The sequence below is a fragment of the Phoca vitulina genome, unplaced genomic scaffold, assembly GCF_004348235.1.
Source record: "Phoca vitulina isolate PV1807 unplaced genomic scaffold, GSC_HSeal_1.0 scaffold20, whole genome shotgun sequence".
In the NCBI taxonomy this organism is placed as follows: Eukaryota; Metazoa; Chordata; class Mammalia; order Carnivora; family Phocidae; genus Phoca; species Phoca vitulina.
Window position 1 is genome coordinate 18,032,687 of NW_022589723.1, and position 20,215 is coordinate 18,052,901.

The 20,215-nt window shown below is 37.4% G+C and overlaps 1 protein-coding gene across 3 annotated transcripts in view; it reads right to left on the bottom strand.

Annotated features, from left to right (window-relative positions):
* Window positions 1-20,215, bottom strand: part of TRPM7 (transient receptor potential cation channel subfamily M member 7) — a 117,508-nt gene that overhangs the window by 92,824 nt on the left and 4,469 nt on the right. For 2 of the 3 annotated variants that reach the window (XM_032418119.1, XM_032418123.1), the window contains exon 2: window positions 1,833-1,912. In XM_032418119.1, coding sequence (XP_032274010.1) covers window positions 1,833-1,912 — 80 coding nt within the window. Of the gene's footprint in view, window positions 1-1,832; window positions 1,913-5,181; window positions 5,588-20,215 lie in introns of those variants that run through there. The other variant, XM_032418120.1, reaches the window with a different exon arrangement.

A 20,215-nucleotide genomic window follows, 5' to 3' on the forward strand; every position in this document is an offset into this window, starting at 1 on the left:
GTTGGTCAGAATGCAAGCTGGTGCAGCCACTCTGGAGAACATTTCTTGTCTTTTTTTTCCTTTTTCTTGTCAAAAAGTTGAAAATAGAGCTACCCTACAACCCAGCAATTGCACTACTAGGGATTTACCCCAAAGATACAAATATAGTGACCCAAAGGAGCACCTGTACCCCAATATTTATAGCAGCAATGTCCACAATAGCCAAACTATGGAAAGAGCCCTGATGTCCATCAACAGATGAATGGATAAAGATGTGGTGTATATATACACAATGGAATACTACTCAGCCAACAAAAAACTGAAATCTTGCCATTTGCAACAACATGGATGGAACTAGAGGGTATTCTGCTAAGCGAAATTAGTCAATCAGACAAAGACAATCATATGATCTCACTCATATGTGAAATTTAAGAAACAAAACAGGATCATAGGGGAAGAGAGTAAAAACTAAAACAAGACAAAATCAGAGAGGGAGACAAACCATAAGAGACTTTTAATCATAGGAAACAAACTGAGGGTTGCTGGAGGGGAGTGGGGCGGGGGGATGGGATAACTGGGTGATGGCCATTAAGGAGGGCATGTGATGCCGTGGATACTATATCAGACTGATGAATCACTGACCTCTACTTTTGAAACCAGTAATACATTATATGTTAATTAACTGAATTTAAATTTTAAAAAAAGAACTAAAAGAAAAAAAAATACAGGATTGGGATAACCTCCAGCTTTATTCCTCTTTCTCAAGACTGCTTTGGCTATACAGGGTCTTTTGTGGTTTCATCCAAATTTTAGGATTATTTGTTCTAGTTCTGAATTAGGCTATGTTTTTATAAGAGTCATATATCAAATGGAAATAAAAGTTGCAGAGAAGTTAACCGGATAGAGAACAAGGTTTGATAGGAAATGAGAAAGGTAAGAAGATTCAAAAAACTTGTAAATGCATTTCTCAACTAATTTTTCCTAAGTGCCTACAAAGAGAGGTTTTCTGTATTCTAGGAAATAACTCTTTCTTTGATTTGCCCTTTTAAGCTTTTATCTATTTTTAGGCCACGAGAAAAAGAATTACGGAAAATGTTACTTCAATAAATACCTTAGGGGTCAACTTTTTCTTGAATTTTAACTAGTGCCTTTTAAATTTTTCTATTATCAAAGCCACGTGAAAGATCAAAAAGTCAATTAGAGATGTCTATAATCTCTGATGATAGGTTTTCTAGCAGATGCTGAGCTATATCTATATTTTGACAAACAAATACAGGAACTATTAGGTTTGTATTGATTTCTTTAGCATGAACCACAGTGTTGGGTACTCAGTAGATGTTCAATAAATACACATTTTTAAGTTCTCATTATCAGTGAATCAGTTAAGAGTCTTAACTGCCTTATCTTTGTAATATACTAGTATGATCTGGGGGAGTTTAGGGATGGGGGAACACTCTGAAGAAGAGGTTTTATGCTGTAAACGTCATTAAGAACTCCAGAATGCTGATACTGTGCTAATATCTCCTCTCAATTTTTTTTTTAAGATTTTACTTTTTTTATTTGAGAGAGAGCACACGCGTGCACGAGTAAAAAGCAGGCTCCCCACTGAGCTAGGAGCCCGACACGGGTCTCAATCCCAGACCCTGGGATCATGACCTGAGCTGAAGGCAGACGCTAACCAACTGAGCCACCCAGGTGCCCTCTCCTCTCAATCTTAAATGAATAATTAACAGTAAGCACAGAAGTTAACAGTAACTATAAATACTTTAATAATTTTGGTTTTTAATAAGCAAACAGCAATATAATTTACATCTAAATTTCTAGAGGAACCCAAAAAACAAAGGTATGCTTACCTGTGAGGGTCTTTGGAACTTGGTATAATATATACACATTCCCTCTTGGTCAAAGTGCTTTCTATCCAGGATTTCTGGGACTGAAACAAAAAGTTTTAAAAGACAGTTTCTAAATTAACTCACTGATAGTACAATGAAGTAATTTAATGATAAGTACATAAAAAGAAATAGTTCTATACTATTTAACTTTTTTCCAATTCACTATTTACCAAGAGTATAAAGACTTACTGAAGAAAACACACCTAAAATATAATAATCATTCAAGTCCACTGTGATTTAGATTACTAAATCAATATGCTGTGAAAATATTGTTGTTTCACATAATGAGAGGAGGAAAATCAAGTCTGAGATTCCCAATATGGGCCAAATACCTCGAGAGGGGCTGGTATGATCCTGGGAAGTGGATCATTTAAAAACCAATTAAAAGTGATTGTCAGATTTAACTAGCAAAATAAAACCTAGCTATATTTTATTTCTAAGTTAAATACATAAAACATAAGGGCATGGATGGTTAATGGTATACAGACGGAAAAAGATACTAAGCAAATCCTAATCAAAAGAAAACTAGTATCAGGAAAAATAAACACTAAACATCAATAGGGATACGGTAGGTTATTACATGATTACAAATGTTTAATTCACAAGATTGCGGTAACAACCTTAAATATGTATAACCAAAGAGTCTCAAAATACATAACACAAGAAATTAATAGAATAAGACAAATCTAGGATCACAGTGGAAGATTAACACATTTCCCTCAATTACAGTAAATCTGAAATAATTTTTAAAATTGAAAAGTTGTTTTTAAATTAATTTTTTATACCACTATTTAAGTTTCTGCCTAGATCCTTAGACTCTTAGACTCTGGATCCTCATCCTGCTACTGGTGACTGATTAAAAAGGAAGAGGCATTATGTACTGGGACAGATGAAACTCTTATAACAGAGTAGATTAAAAACTGTGGAATCCATCCTCTATATAATTTAGCAACATCATCAGGACAGTCCAAAAAGGAAGAGCCTATGTTCTAAAAGGAAACCTCTGAGAGAAGAGACATTCTAGACAATATTATGATGGGTGAAGTTTTGCAGGTTCCTCTCAAATCCTTCAGGTACCCTAATAATAAACCTTATTCTATTCCCTCAGTGTTAATTCTGGTAAATTCTGCCAAAATTCTCTCTCCATTTCAAAATGTCCATTTCCTTAAATGCTGAGCAAGGAGCCTGATGCGGGGCTCGATCCCAGAACCCTAGGATCATGACCTGAGCCGAAGGCAGCCGCTTAACTGACTGAGCCACCCTGCCCCTAAATAGTTCTTTAAATAGACTCACTTAGGTGGGAACTAATTACATCATGATCCCCTAGTTATAAAAATCACAGGATGACCTCTAGAACATAGCACCCTGAATCAGCAAAATATCCTACATTCTAAAGTTCATTTAGCATAATCCCTCCACCACCTTCTTATTCTAACTAAAATCTGGTATTCCTTAGAAAAATCTGCTTCCCCTACATGACGGGGTGGGGGGTAGGGGCAGGAATCTCTCTAGTTTAACTATACCAGAAATTCATCTTTGCTTCTAGAATACACCTGGCAAACCCAACCCTGATTCAACTTAACTGCCCAACTACTCCATAACTGCTTACTTAGTGTTAATGTAACTAGACAAAACAGAACAATGCTCCCTAGTTTCACTTTAAAACTCTGACCAGAAACCTCAAATGCTCCTTAATGATGCCCAACAATTACACTATATATCCCTAGTCCATTTTCTCATTCTCCTATATGATTTCACACTACTTCCTTCTCTCCTCAAACCTCCAAACCTTCTTCCCCATTCTCATTCTCCACAGATGACCTCACTTCCCATTTAACTGAGCAAATTTAAGCAACAAGAACTTGTACAAGCTTCTATCATATATATCCACCAATAAGTATCTGTACCCACATATTCTGCCTTCCTTCCTACGACTATATGTACTTCTATTTTAAGTCCAACCATTCCTCTTGTGCCCTAAATCCCATACACCTCACTAAAGGACATTGTCCACCAATTCCTTCTTAATTTTTTTTTGTTCTTTATTAACTCATTCCCATCAGCATGCAACGTCATTATTGTCCTCATTTTAAAAAAAACAAACCTTTGCTTGACTCCACCTTCCCCTCAAGCTAACACTCCATGTTTCTGCCTCGATCTACAATACAGATCATTGGTAAAAGTTTTTCCCTTTTCTTTTCCTGCCATGCTTTCTAAAACTCACTCCAGTCAGGCTTTCAAGCCAACCACCCTCTTGAAATAAGTTTAAGTTTCAACAAGGGACACCTGGGTGGCTCAGTCAGTTAAACATCTGCCTTCGGCTCAGATCATGATCCCAGGGGGCTGGGACTGAATCCCACATAGGGCTCCCTGCTCAGTGGAGAGCCTGCTTCTCCGTCTCCCTCTGCTGCTCCCTCTGCTTGTGCGCACACTCTCTATCTCTCCCAAACAAATAAAATCTTTGGGGCGCCTGGGTGGCTCAGTCATTGTGTGTCTGCCTTCAGCTCAGTCATGGTCCCAGGGTCCTGGGATCGAGCCCCACATCGGAGTCCCTGCTCTGCGGGAAGGCTGCTTCTCCCTCTCCCACTCCCCCTGCTTGTGTTCCCTCTCTCGCTGTGTCTCTGTCAAATAAATAAATAAAATCTTAAAAATAAATAAATAAAAATAAAGTATTTAAAAAAAGAAATAAATAAGTTTCAACAAGATCACTAATGACTTTCTCTAAATCCAAAGGTCAATTTTCAGGACTCATCTTCATTGATGTATCCAGCAGCATTTAACAAAGTTGTCATTCTCACCCTCTTTAAACATCTTCATCAGTTAGTTTGGCCTTTTCACCGGTCACTCCTTTTATCTCCCTTGCTAATTCCTCCCCTCTTCTCCCCAATCTTTTTTGTTTTAAGATTTTTATTTATTTATTTGACAGAGAGAGCACATGCGCACAAGCAGGGGGAGCTGAAGAAGGGTGCCCAATGCAGGGCTCAATCCCAGAACCCCGAGATTATGATCTGAGCCGAAGGCAGATGCTTAACCAACTGAGCCACCCAGACACCCCTCTTTCTCCCCAATCTTTGGACTTCTTTTTTCCAATTATATTCATTCAGACTTTGGACTTTTTTTTCCCAATTATATTCGCTCTTTCAGTGCTCGCACCCAGTTTATCACAATATACTGGATGACTCCCAAATTTATATTTCCACACTAGAACCCTCCCTAAACTCCATGCTCATATATCCAACTGCCAACTCAACAGGTTGATTTTGATGTCCAAAAGGCATCTTAAATTTAAGATGGCCTGAACCGAACTCACCTTTCATCCACTCATTTCTTATATAGTCTTCCCCATCTCAGTAAATGCCAACTCTATTCTTCCAGTTCTATTTTTTTTAAGGCAAAAATCTTCATCACCTCTTGCCTGGCTTATCAGAATCCACTCATGTTACCCTTGCCACCTTACAGTCTCTATTCATCAAAAGAGATAAAGTAGTATTCTTTCTTTGAATGAACATAAAGAGTTTATTCGGTGCATATTTGGGTATACAACAATTTGGAACACAGATTTTAACAATTATTAACGCACAAAATCTTACATGTCATGCAACTCTTTGCCAAGATTCCAACTTTCTTCCATGCAACAGATATGAAGATCTATATGGAAACCTAGCTAAGTCTTAAACATAAAGTAATATTTTAAAAATATATCAGGGGTGCCTGGGTGGTGCAGTTGGTTAAGCGTCCAACTCTTGGTTTTAGCTCAGGTCCTGATCTCAGGGTTGTAAGATGGAGTCCCGCGTCGGGCCCTGCGCTTGGCGCAGTCTGCTTAGAACGCTCTCCCTCTTCCTCTCCCCTCCCCCTACTCTCTCTCTAAAATAAGTAAAACCTTTAAAAATATGTCGTTATGTCACTTCTCTACTCAAGACTCTCCAATGCCATCACATTTTACTCAAGAGTTTTTATAAAAGCCAGTCCTTACAATAACCTTTAAGGTCCTAGTGCTCTGCGTCTCTGCATCCTGCCTCGTTACTTCGATTCTATCACCTCCTTCAAGTCTTTGAGTAAACGTCACCTTCTTAATGAAGCTTACACTATTTAAAAATGCAATTTCCACCACGACCCCTCACTCCCTTATGGAACTACAGAGTAATAGAACCATATCCCCAGGATCACAAGAGCACTGTCCTGAGAACCAAAAGATCTGGCCATATCAGTTAAACTGCTAGTATATATACTATTCCTATCCTAGACCCTTATCCCACTCCACAACCATACACTGATGCTAAGGCAGAGCAGCTGTAACTGAAAAGACAAGGCATTTCATGACTTCTGCTTATAACTTGAAAAAAAATATCATTTGGTAGTGCTGCTCTGACATGTGACGATGTGAGGCTGAACTTCTACCAAGACCAACTTAACCTACTGCTTGAAACTCATGAAATTTTCATTATGCTATTATTAAAAAAAACAGGATTCAGGAGTAGTACTGAAATTATACTGTGCTTTGTTATTTAAAGGTTGCATGTCTTAGACAAATTGGAAATGGTTTGTAAAAACAAGGCAGGTTAGTGATTGTACTTATGCTATATGCTTACTGCTTTTTCATTTATTAATTTAATTCAGAAACAGACAATATAGGAAAAGTTTCGTCATTTATTAAAAAGTTAAACATAAACTTATATATCACCCAGCAATTCTACTCTAAAGTATCTTCCCAAGAAAAATGAAAACATGTCCACACAAAGACTTGTATTTGAATGTCCATAGAAGAAATATTCGTAACAGCCAACAAAATCAAATAGCCACATAATAGTATACTACTTATAACAATAAGGGGGACAAGCTAAGGATAACATGCAACATTGCTACACCTCAAAAACATTAAGTAAAAAAGTAAGGCAATAAGATTACATAATTGCATTTACATGAAACTTCTAGAAAAGACAAAACCATAGAAACAATAAGTTTAGTAAATGCCTGGGGCTGAAAGTAAGAATAGTGATAAACTGCAAACAAATACAAGAGAACTTTGTGAAAGGACAGTAGTGTTCTAAAACTATATTGTGGTGGTTATAACTAAATAAATGTATTAAAAACCATCAAGGGACACCTGGGTGGCTCAGTCGGTTTAAGCGTCTACTGTGAGCTCAGGTCATAATCCCAGGGTCCTTGGATACAGCCCCTCCTCCCCCTCCCCCTCAGCGGGGAGTCTGCTTCTCCCTCTCCCTCTGCTCCTCTCCCCCGCCTTCCCCACCGCCCTGCTCAAGTTCTCTCAAATAAATAAAATCTTTAAAAACAAAAAAACAAAAAAACATCAAACTTGTATACTTACCAAGGGCAAATTTTAGAATATGTGCATTATACCACAATAAAGCTGTTTAAAAGGCAGGGGAGGGTTGTTAAGAAACATGTAAAACAGAAGAGGTCAAATGTATGTTTAATCAGAGTTCCAGAAGGAGAAAAGGGAAAGAATGGGCAAAGGCAATGTTTAAAGAGATGATAAGAATTTCCCAGATCGACGAAAAACACCTATCTGCAGATTCTGAGAACCCAACATGACAATAAAGAAAAAAAACCTTAAAATACAGTTAATTTAGAATAAGTCAGAGGTAGAATATTCCAGAAGTGATCTTCTATTACAGTTACAAGTTCATAAAACGCCTTGAGGCATATGTTTTCAAATGCAAACTCCCTGAAGACAGTGGTTGCTTTATTGTGTTTGGGTACTCTCTACACCCAACATGGGGATCCAACCCCAAGATCAAGAGTCATGTGCTTTTCCGGCTGAGCCAAGCCAGGCACCCCAGATAGTGGTTGTTTATAATCTGCTTTGTATAACAAATGAAGGTCAAAGGAGGACAAATGGGGGGGGTCTTCCTAGGCTCAAATAGAGATAAAGACTCCCCCCCCAAAGAAGACTCCCATGATACCACAGGCTACACTTGGCATGGTCTCTTAGAAAAAGATTAGGATCACAAATTGCCAACAAGGCAGCATCAACTATTCCACTTTGGTGGGAGTCCCTAGATAAACCATGCAGCAGACAGCTTAAGTGCAAGATGATAAGATACACAATGAGTAGGTACAGGATCTGCCCTTGTCTCATAAACCTCAAAAGCCAGTTATCTCTTGTAACAACCTCATAGATTCCAAGGTCCCCCACAAGGGAAATGCCCAGTTTCAGGAGTCACTGCACAAAGGAAAACCCAAAGCTATGACTCCTCTATTACTAGATATAGTTTCCCAATCCTAATTTACCCATATGTCACATAAAAGATGCTGCCTAAAAACACAGTTGACATTGCATCTTTGTAAACCCTTTGCCCAAAGTACAAATAATAAGAGATAACTTTAAGTGGTAGATACAGTGTGTTGGTCAGGCACTGTTCTAAATGTTTTATATGTATTAAGTCATCTTATGCTCACAGTAATCCTATGAACCGGGTACTATTAGTATCCCCACATTATAGAGGCAGAGACTAGTTAGACATAGAAGTTAGGGAATTGTCCAAAGTCACACAGCTAACAGTTTGCCCTGACTCCAAAGCCTCTACAGTCTTTTTTTTTTTAATTTAATTTTATTATGTTATTGTTAATCACCATACATTACATCATTAGTTTTTGATGTAGTGTTCCATGACTGACTTTTTAAGAGAAATTTAAGGTAAGTATTTGAAGACCACTTGACAATATGCTTTAAATAAGCCATTGAGTAGAAATACATTAATAACTTTAAAAGGGGAATTCCTATGTGCTTGTTCTGTATATAATTTTCTGAACATGGAAAAAAAACCAGAAGCGCTAACATACTTCTAAAAGGTATTGTTTTTTGGTTTTTGTTTTTCAAAGTCCCAACATGAGCGTTCTTCCTCACTTCTGTGCAGCCATGTAGTTAAGAGTTGAGGCTTTTGACTTAGGGTGTCAGGTTCAAATCCCTGCTCTGCTGCTTACGTTCTTTGTGACCCCAGGCAAGTTCCAAAATTCTCTGATCTTCAGATTCCTTATCTGTTCTTCCTTTCTTTACCTCTTCTGCTGGGCTGGCAGTCAGCTGCAGAGCCAAGCTCCACTTTCAGCTTCAGGTCTAGCTGGCTTAAGGGAGCTCCAAGTATGTCTCATTTTCTTTCTGGGACCAGTGGCTAGTGAAAGCATGTCCTTCTCATGGTGTCTTTCAGTTCTGTCTCTCCCTAAAAGGTATTGTTAATTACTAACTACTGCTAACTAGTATTAGCTTTCTCCCTATTCTGCTCCTTAGCTGCAGCCTGCCTGAAGCAACTCTAGCTACAGTTGTTCAAACAGGGTTGGGGTAGGGATGGAGGAATTAGATCAACAGATTTCAAAATGACTGCTCTACAGCAATGAACTAATGGCCCAGTTAAGTCTAAAGTTTGCAAAACTTTGGATATGTATTCATTGAAATACTCCTAAAAATGAATCACAGGTATATATACCTTTCATAGCTTATGTCTTTCTACTAAATATAAATAAAAATATTTTCACAGACATTTAATTTAGGAGTTAGTTATATATGGAAAAAAATGAATCCCAAGTAGCATCTAACATAAAAATAATCAGAGCTCTTGTTAGGAAGATTAGTGTGGAAGAGAGACAAGTAAAAGTAAACCAGAGCCAACAGTATTTGGGGGAGGGGCAATGGGCTCCTGGACTAGTAAAGGAATGGATACAAGAGATAATTTCCAAATCCTTTAGTTTAGCATGATGTCTTTAAAAAAAAAAAAAAAAAAAGAACAAAAAAACTACAGAATGTATTAATACAGTCCTGGTTTCTAATTCTTTCTTCAAATTTACCTCTATCATTATTTTTCAACAACATGCACAATTTACCTGGTCCCAAATGAACACCTCTCCCATTAAACTGATGCTTCCTTCAATGTCCTACTAGAGAGGTATGGCTATACTCTAAATGGGGGATCAACAAAGAGTGTTGGTAAATGTTTTAAGGCTTTTTGGACCACATACACTCTCTGTCACGTATTCTTTATTTTGTTTTTTAACCCTTAAAAAAATGTAAGAATGATTCTTAACTCAAAGTCATAAAAAACAGGCCTTGGCCAGATTTGGTCCACATGACATGGTACATCAACCCATGCTCTGAATCCCATAAAACCATGGATCTTTCATGTCCCTACTGAGTCAATTCAATCCAACAAGCATGTGCCAAGCTCTTCAGATTCTTCTACACGGTTTCTTCAACACTTAATATACCTCTACCCACTTCTACCATCCCAGCAGATTGTTGTATTAAGATCTGCTTTTCAATGATGGGGAAAAAAAGGGTAGGGCTAAAGAATTTTAGATGTTCACTAACAGTTATTTTTCCTGCAGGAATTTCAATAGAAAAAGCATTTAAGGGGCGCCTGGGTGGCTCAGTCACTTAAGCGTTCGACTCTTGATTCTAGCTCAGGTCTGATCCTCAGGGTCATGAGATTGAGCCCCTCATCAGGCTCTGCGCTGCCCCTACCCCCCAGCCAAAAGCATTTAAATAAATTATATATATAACCATAAAACCTAAATACCAGTGAACAAAAAAATCTAGTACTTTGAGTACATATACCTAGCTTTTTTCCAGAAACAATGGTCTTTTCCAATCACCATCAACCTAAGACACTTTAGTCACTTTAGGTATTCATTTTTTGAGTATTTTGATAAAATATATAACTACTAAAAACAGGAATGCTGTTGGGATTTCAGGACCTAGTACAAATCTTGCTCACAAATTAGTTTCATTCTACCATTCTTGTTCTAAACAGCCAGTACTATCCCTTCACAACCTCAACTCTTCCATAGTAGTTTCTAACTGGCAAATCCATCCAAAACTTTAGTGAAACGGCTTGCTAAGTCACTTAAATTGTATCACTCTTAATGCTCACAAATTTTCACCAAATTTTGTGCCTGCACATCAGCATGTTTCAAGACTATCTCTTACAGCTTCCTCTACCTTAAATATTCACCAATTTTGTTTATTTCAAGGGCTAACTGCCTTTCACTTTGTGTAGCTGTCAAATGTAAATATATTCTCCCCACACAACAGCATTCTTGTTCATGGCCCTCATTTATTACATTAGGGATCAGCTTCACACACCTGAGAGTCACATACCCCAGGTGACGGTTATAAATCCTTTCCAATGAGAGGTTTCTGCATTTTTTTAAATTCTGAGTTTCTGCTCTGCCATCAGATACCCAATGAAATGTGCCTTGGATTCTAAACACATATATAAATTCCTAATTTTATACTTCTCTTCTTTTTTTTGCTCGGCTGCATTACTGAGTTTTACCAAGAGGTGGCACACTATAAACACAAACCTGAAAATTCCTAAACTTAAATGTTTTAGGTAAAGTAAAAACTAACTACAAACAGAATGTTAGCACTAGAAAGAAATCTTTTTTTAAAGATTTTATTTAGGGGCACCTGGGTGGCTCAGTCGTTAAGCAGCTGCCTTCAGCTCAGGTCACGGTCCCAGGGTCCTGGGATCAAGCCCCGCATTGGGCTCCCTGCTCCCTGGGAATCTGCCTCTCCCTCTCCCCCTCCCCCGCTTGTGTTCCTGCTCTTGCTATCTCTCTGTCAAATAGATAAATAAAAAAATCTTAAAAAAAAAATAAAAGTAAAGATTTTATTTATTTAGAGAGAGGGAGGGAGAGAGAGAACAAACGGGTGGGAGGGGGAGAGGGAAAGGGAGAGAGAGAATCTTAAGCAGGCTCCACACCCAGCACAGAGCCTAACAAGGGGCCAATCTCAAGACCCTGAAATCATGACCTGAACCAAAATCAAGAGTCCGATGCTAACGGAGTGAGCCACCCAGGCGCCCCAGCCCTAGAAAGAAACTTAAAGATTAATTCTGTGATCTCCAGTGGTTAAAGAACAGAAATTCTGGAGTCAGAGTAACCTGAGTTAGAACTCTAGCTTGGTTGTTTACTATCCATGCAACCTTAAGCAAGTTTCTGACCTTTTGACCTAATAACAATACCTACCTTATAATGCTGCTCTAAAGATAAAATGATCCATGCAAGGTGTTTCAGCACAATGCATGACACACTGTCAAATCTCAACAATTTTTTTAATGCTTCAAAATTCCGTAAGTTATAAATTCTTTGTCTTTCAGCAATAAGGGGCACATATATTATGAATAAACCTTCTAACATTTTACTCTCTCCATAAGTTAGTACCAGCATATCCTTCCTGCCTAGATGCTAATGGCAAAATTTGGGGGAAAAAATTAAAGATTGCTTTAAAAATTCTACTTCAAGATAAGTGGAAATCAGTCTACTTTTACAACTAAAGACTCTATGATTCTACATATTAATATTAGAAAGGAGCTGCCAGCTATGTTAGTTCTAGTAGACTAACCCTCTTACAAATAACAACCATGTATCTGGACAAAATAAAAACAAAAAACAACTAACGGGCTGAAACTGACTGGAGTCTACACTTAAAATTAAATAATAGCACTGAATGAGCTTCCCATTTTTTAAGGCTTTTTGCCTGATAACAAGCCCTGCTGCTCCACACTACTGAACAGCTAAAACTCCCAACAGAAATCCCACAGTCTTACTGGCTTAAAAAAACACAATACCAAGTCCCAAAGTGACAATAGCAGCTAGAAAGAGATGGGAAAAGGCCTTCAAAGGAGAAAGTCACATAAAGCCTATCCTAAATACTGCATATTAACTATGCTCAAATCTCTAGCAGACCTATAACGTATGTGCATATGGGGCAGACTCCAAGCAGCTCAGTTAAGAATAAAATAACTGAACAGACACTTTTGCTACCCACAAGGAGATAGAGTATGGAATTTGAGTACAGTCAAGTAAATCAACTCTCAGTCTGCTCGGAACCGCCATAACAAATACCATAAGCTAGGTGGCTTAAACAACCCAAATTCATTTTTTCACAGTTAAAGAAACTGTAATTCAAGATCAATGTGTCAACAGGGTCAGTGTCTGGGTAAAAGCTCTCTCCTTGGGTTGCAGATAGCGGTCTTCTCACTGTGTCTTCACATGGTGGAGAGAGCAAGCTCTCTGGTGGTTCTTATAAGGGCCCTACTTGGGTGCCTGGATGGCTCAGTTGTTAAGCGTCTGCCTTCGGCTCAGGTCATGGTCCCAGGGTCCTGGGATCGAGCCCCCATCGGGCTCCCTGCTCTGCGGGGAGCCTGCTTCTCCCTCTCCCACACCCCCTGCTTGTGTTCCTGCTCTCACTGTGTCTCTGTCAAATAAATAAATAAAATCTTTAAAAAAAAAAAAAAAAAGGGCCCTACCCCCATGACCCCATCTAACCCTAATTATTCCCAAAGACCCCATCTCCAAGTACCATTACATTGGGGGTTAGGGTTTCAACAAAGAATTCAGGGGAACATAAACACTGAGTTCCTAACAACTACCTTAAGAAGAATCAAGAACACTATAACAGAACTCAGAATCTATAAGGTAACATTCAGTGTCTATGATACAATTCAAATTTACTAGACTTAAGAAGACAGGAAAGGGGCACCTGGGTGGCTCAGTCAGTTAAGCATCTGCCTTCGGCTCAGGTCATGATCCTAGAGTCCTGGGATCAAGCCCCGCATTGGGCTCCCTCCTCAGCGGAGGGCCTGCTTCTCCCTCTGCCCCTCACCCTGCTCGTGCTCTCTCTCTCAAATCAATAAATAAAATCTGAGAGAAGAAAAGAAAGAAAGAAAGAAAGAAAGAAAAAGAAAGAAAGAAAGAAAGAAAGAAAGAAAGAAAATAAACAGGAAAATGTGACCCATACTCAAAAGGAAAAAAAAAAATCAAAAAGGAGTTTGCATATTAATAAAATGCATATACTTAAAAAATTAAATGACAAGCGCTGTGAATTGTGCAAGACTGTTGAATCTCAGATCTGTACCTCTGAAACAAATAAAGCAATATATGTTAAGGGAAAAAAAAAAAAGAAGAAGATAGCAGGAGGGGAAGAATGAAGGGGGGAAATCGGAGGGGGAGACGAACCATGAGAGACAATGGACTCTGAAAAACAAACTGAGGGTTCAAGAGGGGAGGGGGGCGGGAGGATGGGTCAGCCTGGTGATGGGTATTAAAGAGGGCACGTTCTGCATGGAGCACTGGGTGTTATGCACAAACAATGAATCATGGAACACTCCATCAAAAACTAATGATGTAATGTATGGTGATTAACATAATAAAAAATTTTTTAAAAAAATTAAATGACAGGGGCGCCTGGGTGGTGCAGTCGGGTAAGTGTCTAACTCTTGGTTTCAGCTCAGGTTGTGATCTCAGGGTTGTGAGACTGAGCCCCACATCAGGCTCCATGCTCAGCGTGGAGTCTGCTTGAGACCCTTGCTCCCTCTCCCTCTGCTCCCTGCAAATAAATAAAAAATTTTTAAAAATTAAATGACACTATAGACCTAGAAATTTCAAGTTATGTGAAAAATTTGTACAGAGGCCAATATGCCTGCCAACAATGGCACAGGCAGTGACATAGAAAAATTAAGGCTAGCCCAAAGCAAAATGTTGAAATAGGCTGGCACTCTGACTTCCTCTACCAGAGCCCAACTCATTTGACCTTCTGGCACTCTTATAGGTCCTTTAGAGTTTTGTTCTTTCTCTTAATTGACTGCCAACTACTTAACTAATAATTGGGAATTGTTGATAATTAGTGAACCCTCTAAGAGGGTCTTAAAGACACTACTGAAAAGCCTGAGGGAAATAACAAATAGTTGGTCAAATTTTATATATTAAAAAATTAAACTGAATCAAATTCATACCATAACTATGTCTGTAAAGAGAGTCCTACTACATCCAACCTTATTTTCTGTTTTGCTTTCCTGGCAACTTCATGGAGATTGCTACCCTTGTTGTTTAACGGCCCAATACTGCTCTAGATTTGTGGGCTAGAAAATGCTTGATAAAGAAAAGTATGAGCAGTTGCCATCATGCCATACCTTGGAGTCTAAGATATTAAATAACTGAAGTCGACAAACAGAACAATGGCATAAATCGCTTTGAAATGGAAACTTACCTTTAAGGAAACTTGGCATATGATGGAGAGCAATACAAATCAGGAGAAAATATGAACTATTACTCTGTGGTATATGAACTACCACACTAAATCCAAAAATGAATACTAGATGGATTAGAGTCAAATGTGTAAAGCAAAACTTTAAAAATTCTACAAAAAATGGGGTGGCTCAGTCGGTTAAGCATGTGCCATGATCCCAGGGTCCTGAGATAGAGCCCCACATCAGGCTCCCTGCTCAGTGGGAAGTCTGCTTCTCCCTCTCCCTCTGCCCCTCCCTCCTGCTTGTGCTCTCTCTCAAAAAAATAAAATCTTTAAAAAAATAAAATATAAAATAAAATTTCTACAAAAAAAACCAGAATAACTTTATGACCCCAGGAAAAGAAAAGGCATATGCTATAAAGAAAACAGTGATGGGACGCCTGCTGACTCAGTTGGGGTTGTGAGTTCAAGCTCCACATTGGGTGTGGAAATTACCAAAATAAAACTTAAAAAAACAAGAAAATACTGATAAATTATTACACTAAATTAAAAACCAATTACATCAACAATCTAAAAATAAGTAAATAGCCTAACATTAACCAAGTGAAAAATTAAAAAGCTACAGGATGGAGAAGATATTTGTAGCTCATAAACCGCCCCCCCTCCAAAAGTATTCAGGATACCTAAAGAATTTCTACAAGTAAATAAATAAGAAAAAGATACCAATAGAAAACCAAGCAAAGATTATAAATAGGCAATTCACAAGAGGAGGGAACCACTGCCAGAAACCCATAACCTGAAATACTCAATGGTCAGTGGCATGCAAATTAAAACAATGAGGAACTATTACATATTCATGAGTCTGGCAAAATAAAAGAACCCAATCAATGAGTGTGGCAAAGATATTGAAATAACTGGGAACTCACATATACTTTATAGGGAATATAAACCACACTACTTCGGTCAACACTTCGGCAATATCTATAAAATTGAAGATGCATCTATCCTATGATTTACAATTCAACTTCTAGATATATGCATCCTAGAAAAATTCTCACACTTGTACATAAGATGATACATAATACTGCATCATTATATGTAAAAAACTGGAAATAAACTGCCCAATAACAGTAAAATGGATAACAGTATATTCATATAATGGAATAATATACAGCAGTTAGAAGAGGCGAACTAAAAAGCTGCTATGAGCATGCATGGCAAGGCTGTCTTGCAGAGAAGCAGAATGTTAACTTTGAATGGAAATAAAGACAAAGAAAAATAAAAATAAAAGGGGTAAACTAGACCTTACATGTACTATTAAGATGAATAAATCTCCAAAACCTAATGTTGATTTAAAAAAAAACAACAAAGTCCACTAAAAGTCCATATATATAAAACTTAAAAATATCAAAAACTTACAAAACTAAATATATGTTATATATTCTCTCTATATAGACATAGATATGTGTGTGTATATATATGTGTGTGTGTGTATATATATATATGGATTTGTGACAATACTACAAAAGCATGCAAAGGAACAACAGGATGATAGTTATGTCTGCAGAAATGGAAAGTAGAATGAGATTTTGATGGAGTACATGGAAGGTTTCAATTTTATCTATAATATTTTATTTCTCAAGCTGTGTGGCAGGAACATGGATGCCTATTATATTACAATCACTCTCATCTATCTGAATTCCAAAACAAAATACAATTACTAAAGAATTCAAATTATATAAATTTATCTTAAAATTAGTTATATACCTGCAGTCAAATAGTACAATTTAAATTCTTCACTTTTATTCCTGGCTCCTTGTAAACCTAAAAAAATATTTTTCCCAAAGCAACAGAATCTGTTGAATTAAATGGATCCATCACATTAATCTAATTCAGTGATGACTGATATGTTTTCAGATGATGCCACAAAAGCTAATCTGAAAAAGAGAAATCTAAAGAAAATATTAGGACATTCTCTATTACAAAACTGCAGCCTTCATATTGTGAGTAAACCATATCAAGCTATTCTCTATCCCTGAGTAGTATGATACTCTGTTGATAACATTTGTTATTAGGTTTTTAGAGTTTTTATTCAAGAGTTCTACCCATCACAGAAATCTGTTTAGTTTAATTAATAACTTTTCCAACTACTAGTGATCCCCTCTGACTAGTAAGTCTCTGTACTCTGTCAAAATACAACATATACAACTGAAATGTGAATAATCTATCCAAAAGTTATTACAAAGAAATTTGGCAATAAAGGAAATTCTAAGTTTTACAGCATTTGAAGAAAAAAATATGGTAAAATAATTTTTTTTAAGGTAACACATTTAAATGACCTTAACTTTTTACTTAACATAACACCGGCCATCTTAGATTTCACAAATATACATGCCTCTGAGTATTAAGGTCCTTCTTCAAGTGCCTAATTTAATGAGTCAATATCTACTCCACCACTTATTGGCCTTAAGACCTTTGGTGAGCGATTCTGCCTCTCTGTTCCTTACATAAATAATGGAGGAAAAAAACAAAGCCTACTTCATAGAATTTTGAGCGTAATAATATACAATGATATATGTAAAGCATTTACAACAATGACCACAACTAAATGCTAATACATGTTAGCTGATATTGTGAAAATCTGTCTAAAGCCTATTACACACTTTTCTTAATCAACAGTACCTTCTGGGTATTAGGTAATGTATATTATACCCTTGAAGACAAGGAAGACTAATGGTTCACATACTAAAGGGTGATATACAGCCCTATCTTTCCAGTCTAGTTAATATTTCCTCAGTCTTATAGTAATAGTCTGCTTCTCAGATAACTTTCCTTCTATTCATTCCCAACATACTACCAAATTGTCAGAGGAAAATGGGTAACTAAACTTACTAAATTTCACTTTGTACATTATTTTTCAAACAGTGAACTCTGGGCTCAAGGTTGCTATATTCCCCAAATGGCATGACTCAAAAGTTTTTTTCTTTCCATGAGGAGCTGGGTTTCCACAAGTTGTGGTTTCCAGCAGTCTGGTAGCTAAATAGTTGAGGTGTTAAGTTATTAACATGTTTTCATGATGCAAGGAGGGACAAATAGTGTTTCACAAACTCCAATACTAGTATTGCTCCTGAGATCAAATAGAAGAAAGATTATCATCTGCTTTTTACAGAGAGGTAAGAGTAGTGCTCATAAAAGAGTATGATTTGGGGGCACCTGAGTGGGTCAGTCCATGATCCCAGGGTCCTGGAATTGAGTCCTGCATCAGGCTCCCTGCTCAGCAGGGAGTCTGCTTCTCCCTCTGCCCCTCCGCTCTGCTTGTGTGCCCTCTCTCTCTCTCTCAAAATAAGTAAATAAAATCTTAAAAAAAAAAAAAGGTGTGATTTGGCAAAGATGCTTATGTGAAGAGCCAGGTCTACCAACTTCAAAAAAATTGCTTACCTCCATGCACTGGAATTTCAACAAGGTTCTAAAATCTTTAAATGGTCAAGAAACTAAACACACATTCCCCCAAAAGATCCAGAGTAATTTTCCAAATCTAAGATGAACTGAACCAAAGGATCAACAAAATGACTGAAAGTACTAGCTTAACTCAAATTTGAACCAATCATTTTTTATAAAGATAAACAAGAAGAGGTCCAATTTTCCAAGTCAAACATTTCATTCATATTCAAACTAATCTAATAATTGCAAAGCTCCTTCTAAAAGTGACATATATCTAAGTTATTTTATATCAACTCACATAAGTAACTCAGTTCAAATCCCCACAGATAGCCAAATAATACTCACTCTAAACTAATCTGAACTATTCTGAATTTGGGTACCTCTAGGTACCAAGCTTAAAACAGGCACTTAATGGCCTGGATGGCTCAGTCATTTAAGCGTGTGACTCTTGATTTCGGCTCAGGTCATGATCTCATAGTTGTGGGATCCAGCCCCATGCAGGCCTCCGCACTCAGCAGGGAGTCTGCTTGAGATTCTCTCCCTTTCCCTCTGCTCCTGTCCCCAACTCACGCACTCGTGCTCTTGCTCTCTCTCTCAAAAATAAATCTTTAAAACAAAACAAAACAAAATAGGCACTTAAGGAGCAGTCACTTAAAAAAAAAAAAGACTAAAATTTAATCATATACTGAAAGGTTCCTCCAAAAAATAAGGGAAGGGGCACCTGGGTGGCTCAGTCAAACATCTGACTCCTGACTTCTGCTCAGGTCATGATCTCAGGGTCATGAGGTCAAGCCCCAGGTGGGCTCCACACAGGGTGTGCAGCCTGCTTGAGATTCTCTCTCCCTCTCACCCTGCCCCTCCCCTACTCTCTCTAAATAAAATAAAATAAAATAAAATAAAATAAAATAAAATAAAAATAAGGGGAAAGAAAAACCTAGAATGAAATAACAGATCAATAGCAATAATCATCAATGGCTACTACTAAAACTATTATGTAAGTGTCTGACCAAGAACTCCACAAATGAAAGATCAGGCAGCTAAAAACAGCAAACCCACTGGTCAATCTTAACATCAAAAAAAAAGAAAAAAGAAAAGAAAAACAACCAGAAAGCATGTGCTTCTTAATGTGATGCAATACAAGATATGCAGCACGACCTGTGAAGTACTCTTGCCAAAATATCATACTACAATCTGATCAAGTCTTTAGATTAACCACAGGAAACAGAGGAGAAACAAGTTACATCACACTGTATGGATACATCCAACAAAATCCAAACTGTGGGAAATTCTACAGGGCAAATGATCTGGATTTTTCTCATTAAATAAATGATAAGTAATAAGACAAAAAAAAAAAAAGAGGGGTTACTAGACACTGAAAGACTTATTTATCAACCAGATGCTGTATGGAATTCTTTGGATGCTGATTTAAATAAACCAAATGAAGAAAAACATGAAACAATCAGGGAAATATGCTGAATATTTAATAATATTAAAGAATTACTAATTTTTCAGATGTGCTAATAGTAATGTGGGTGTGTTAAGAATCCTTATCTTTTTAGAGAGATACACAATGAACTATTTATAAATGAAATATGTCTGAGGTTTGCTTTTAAATTATCCATTTGAGGGGGAATGGGAGGAGTAATAGAAGACACAAAATACACATTTCAAACCGTCAAAACTGGTCATGGATGTATGGTGATTCACTTTCCTATTATATTTCTTTATGTATGAAATCTCCCATATTAGAATATTAAAGAGAATACCAGAGCACTAGACCAAAAATATCTGATTGGTGGAACTCTCAAACTTTTGCAATTCCTTGCGCCTCAACAAACCTTCATTTAAAACTCAAAACCAGGGGGCGCCTGGGTGGCTCAGTCGTTAAGCATCTGCCTTCGGCTCAGGTCATGATCCCAGG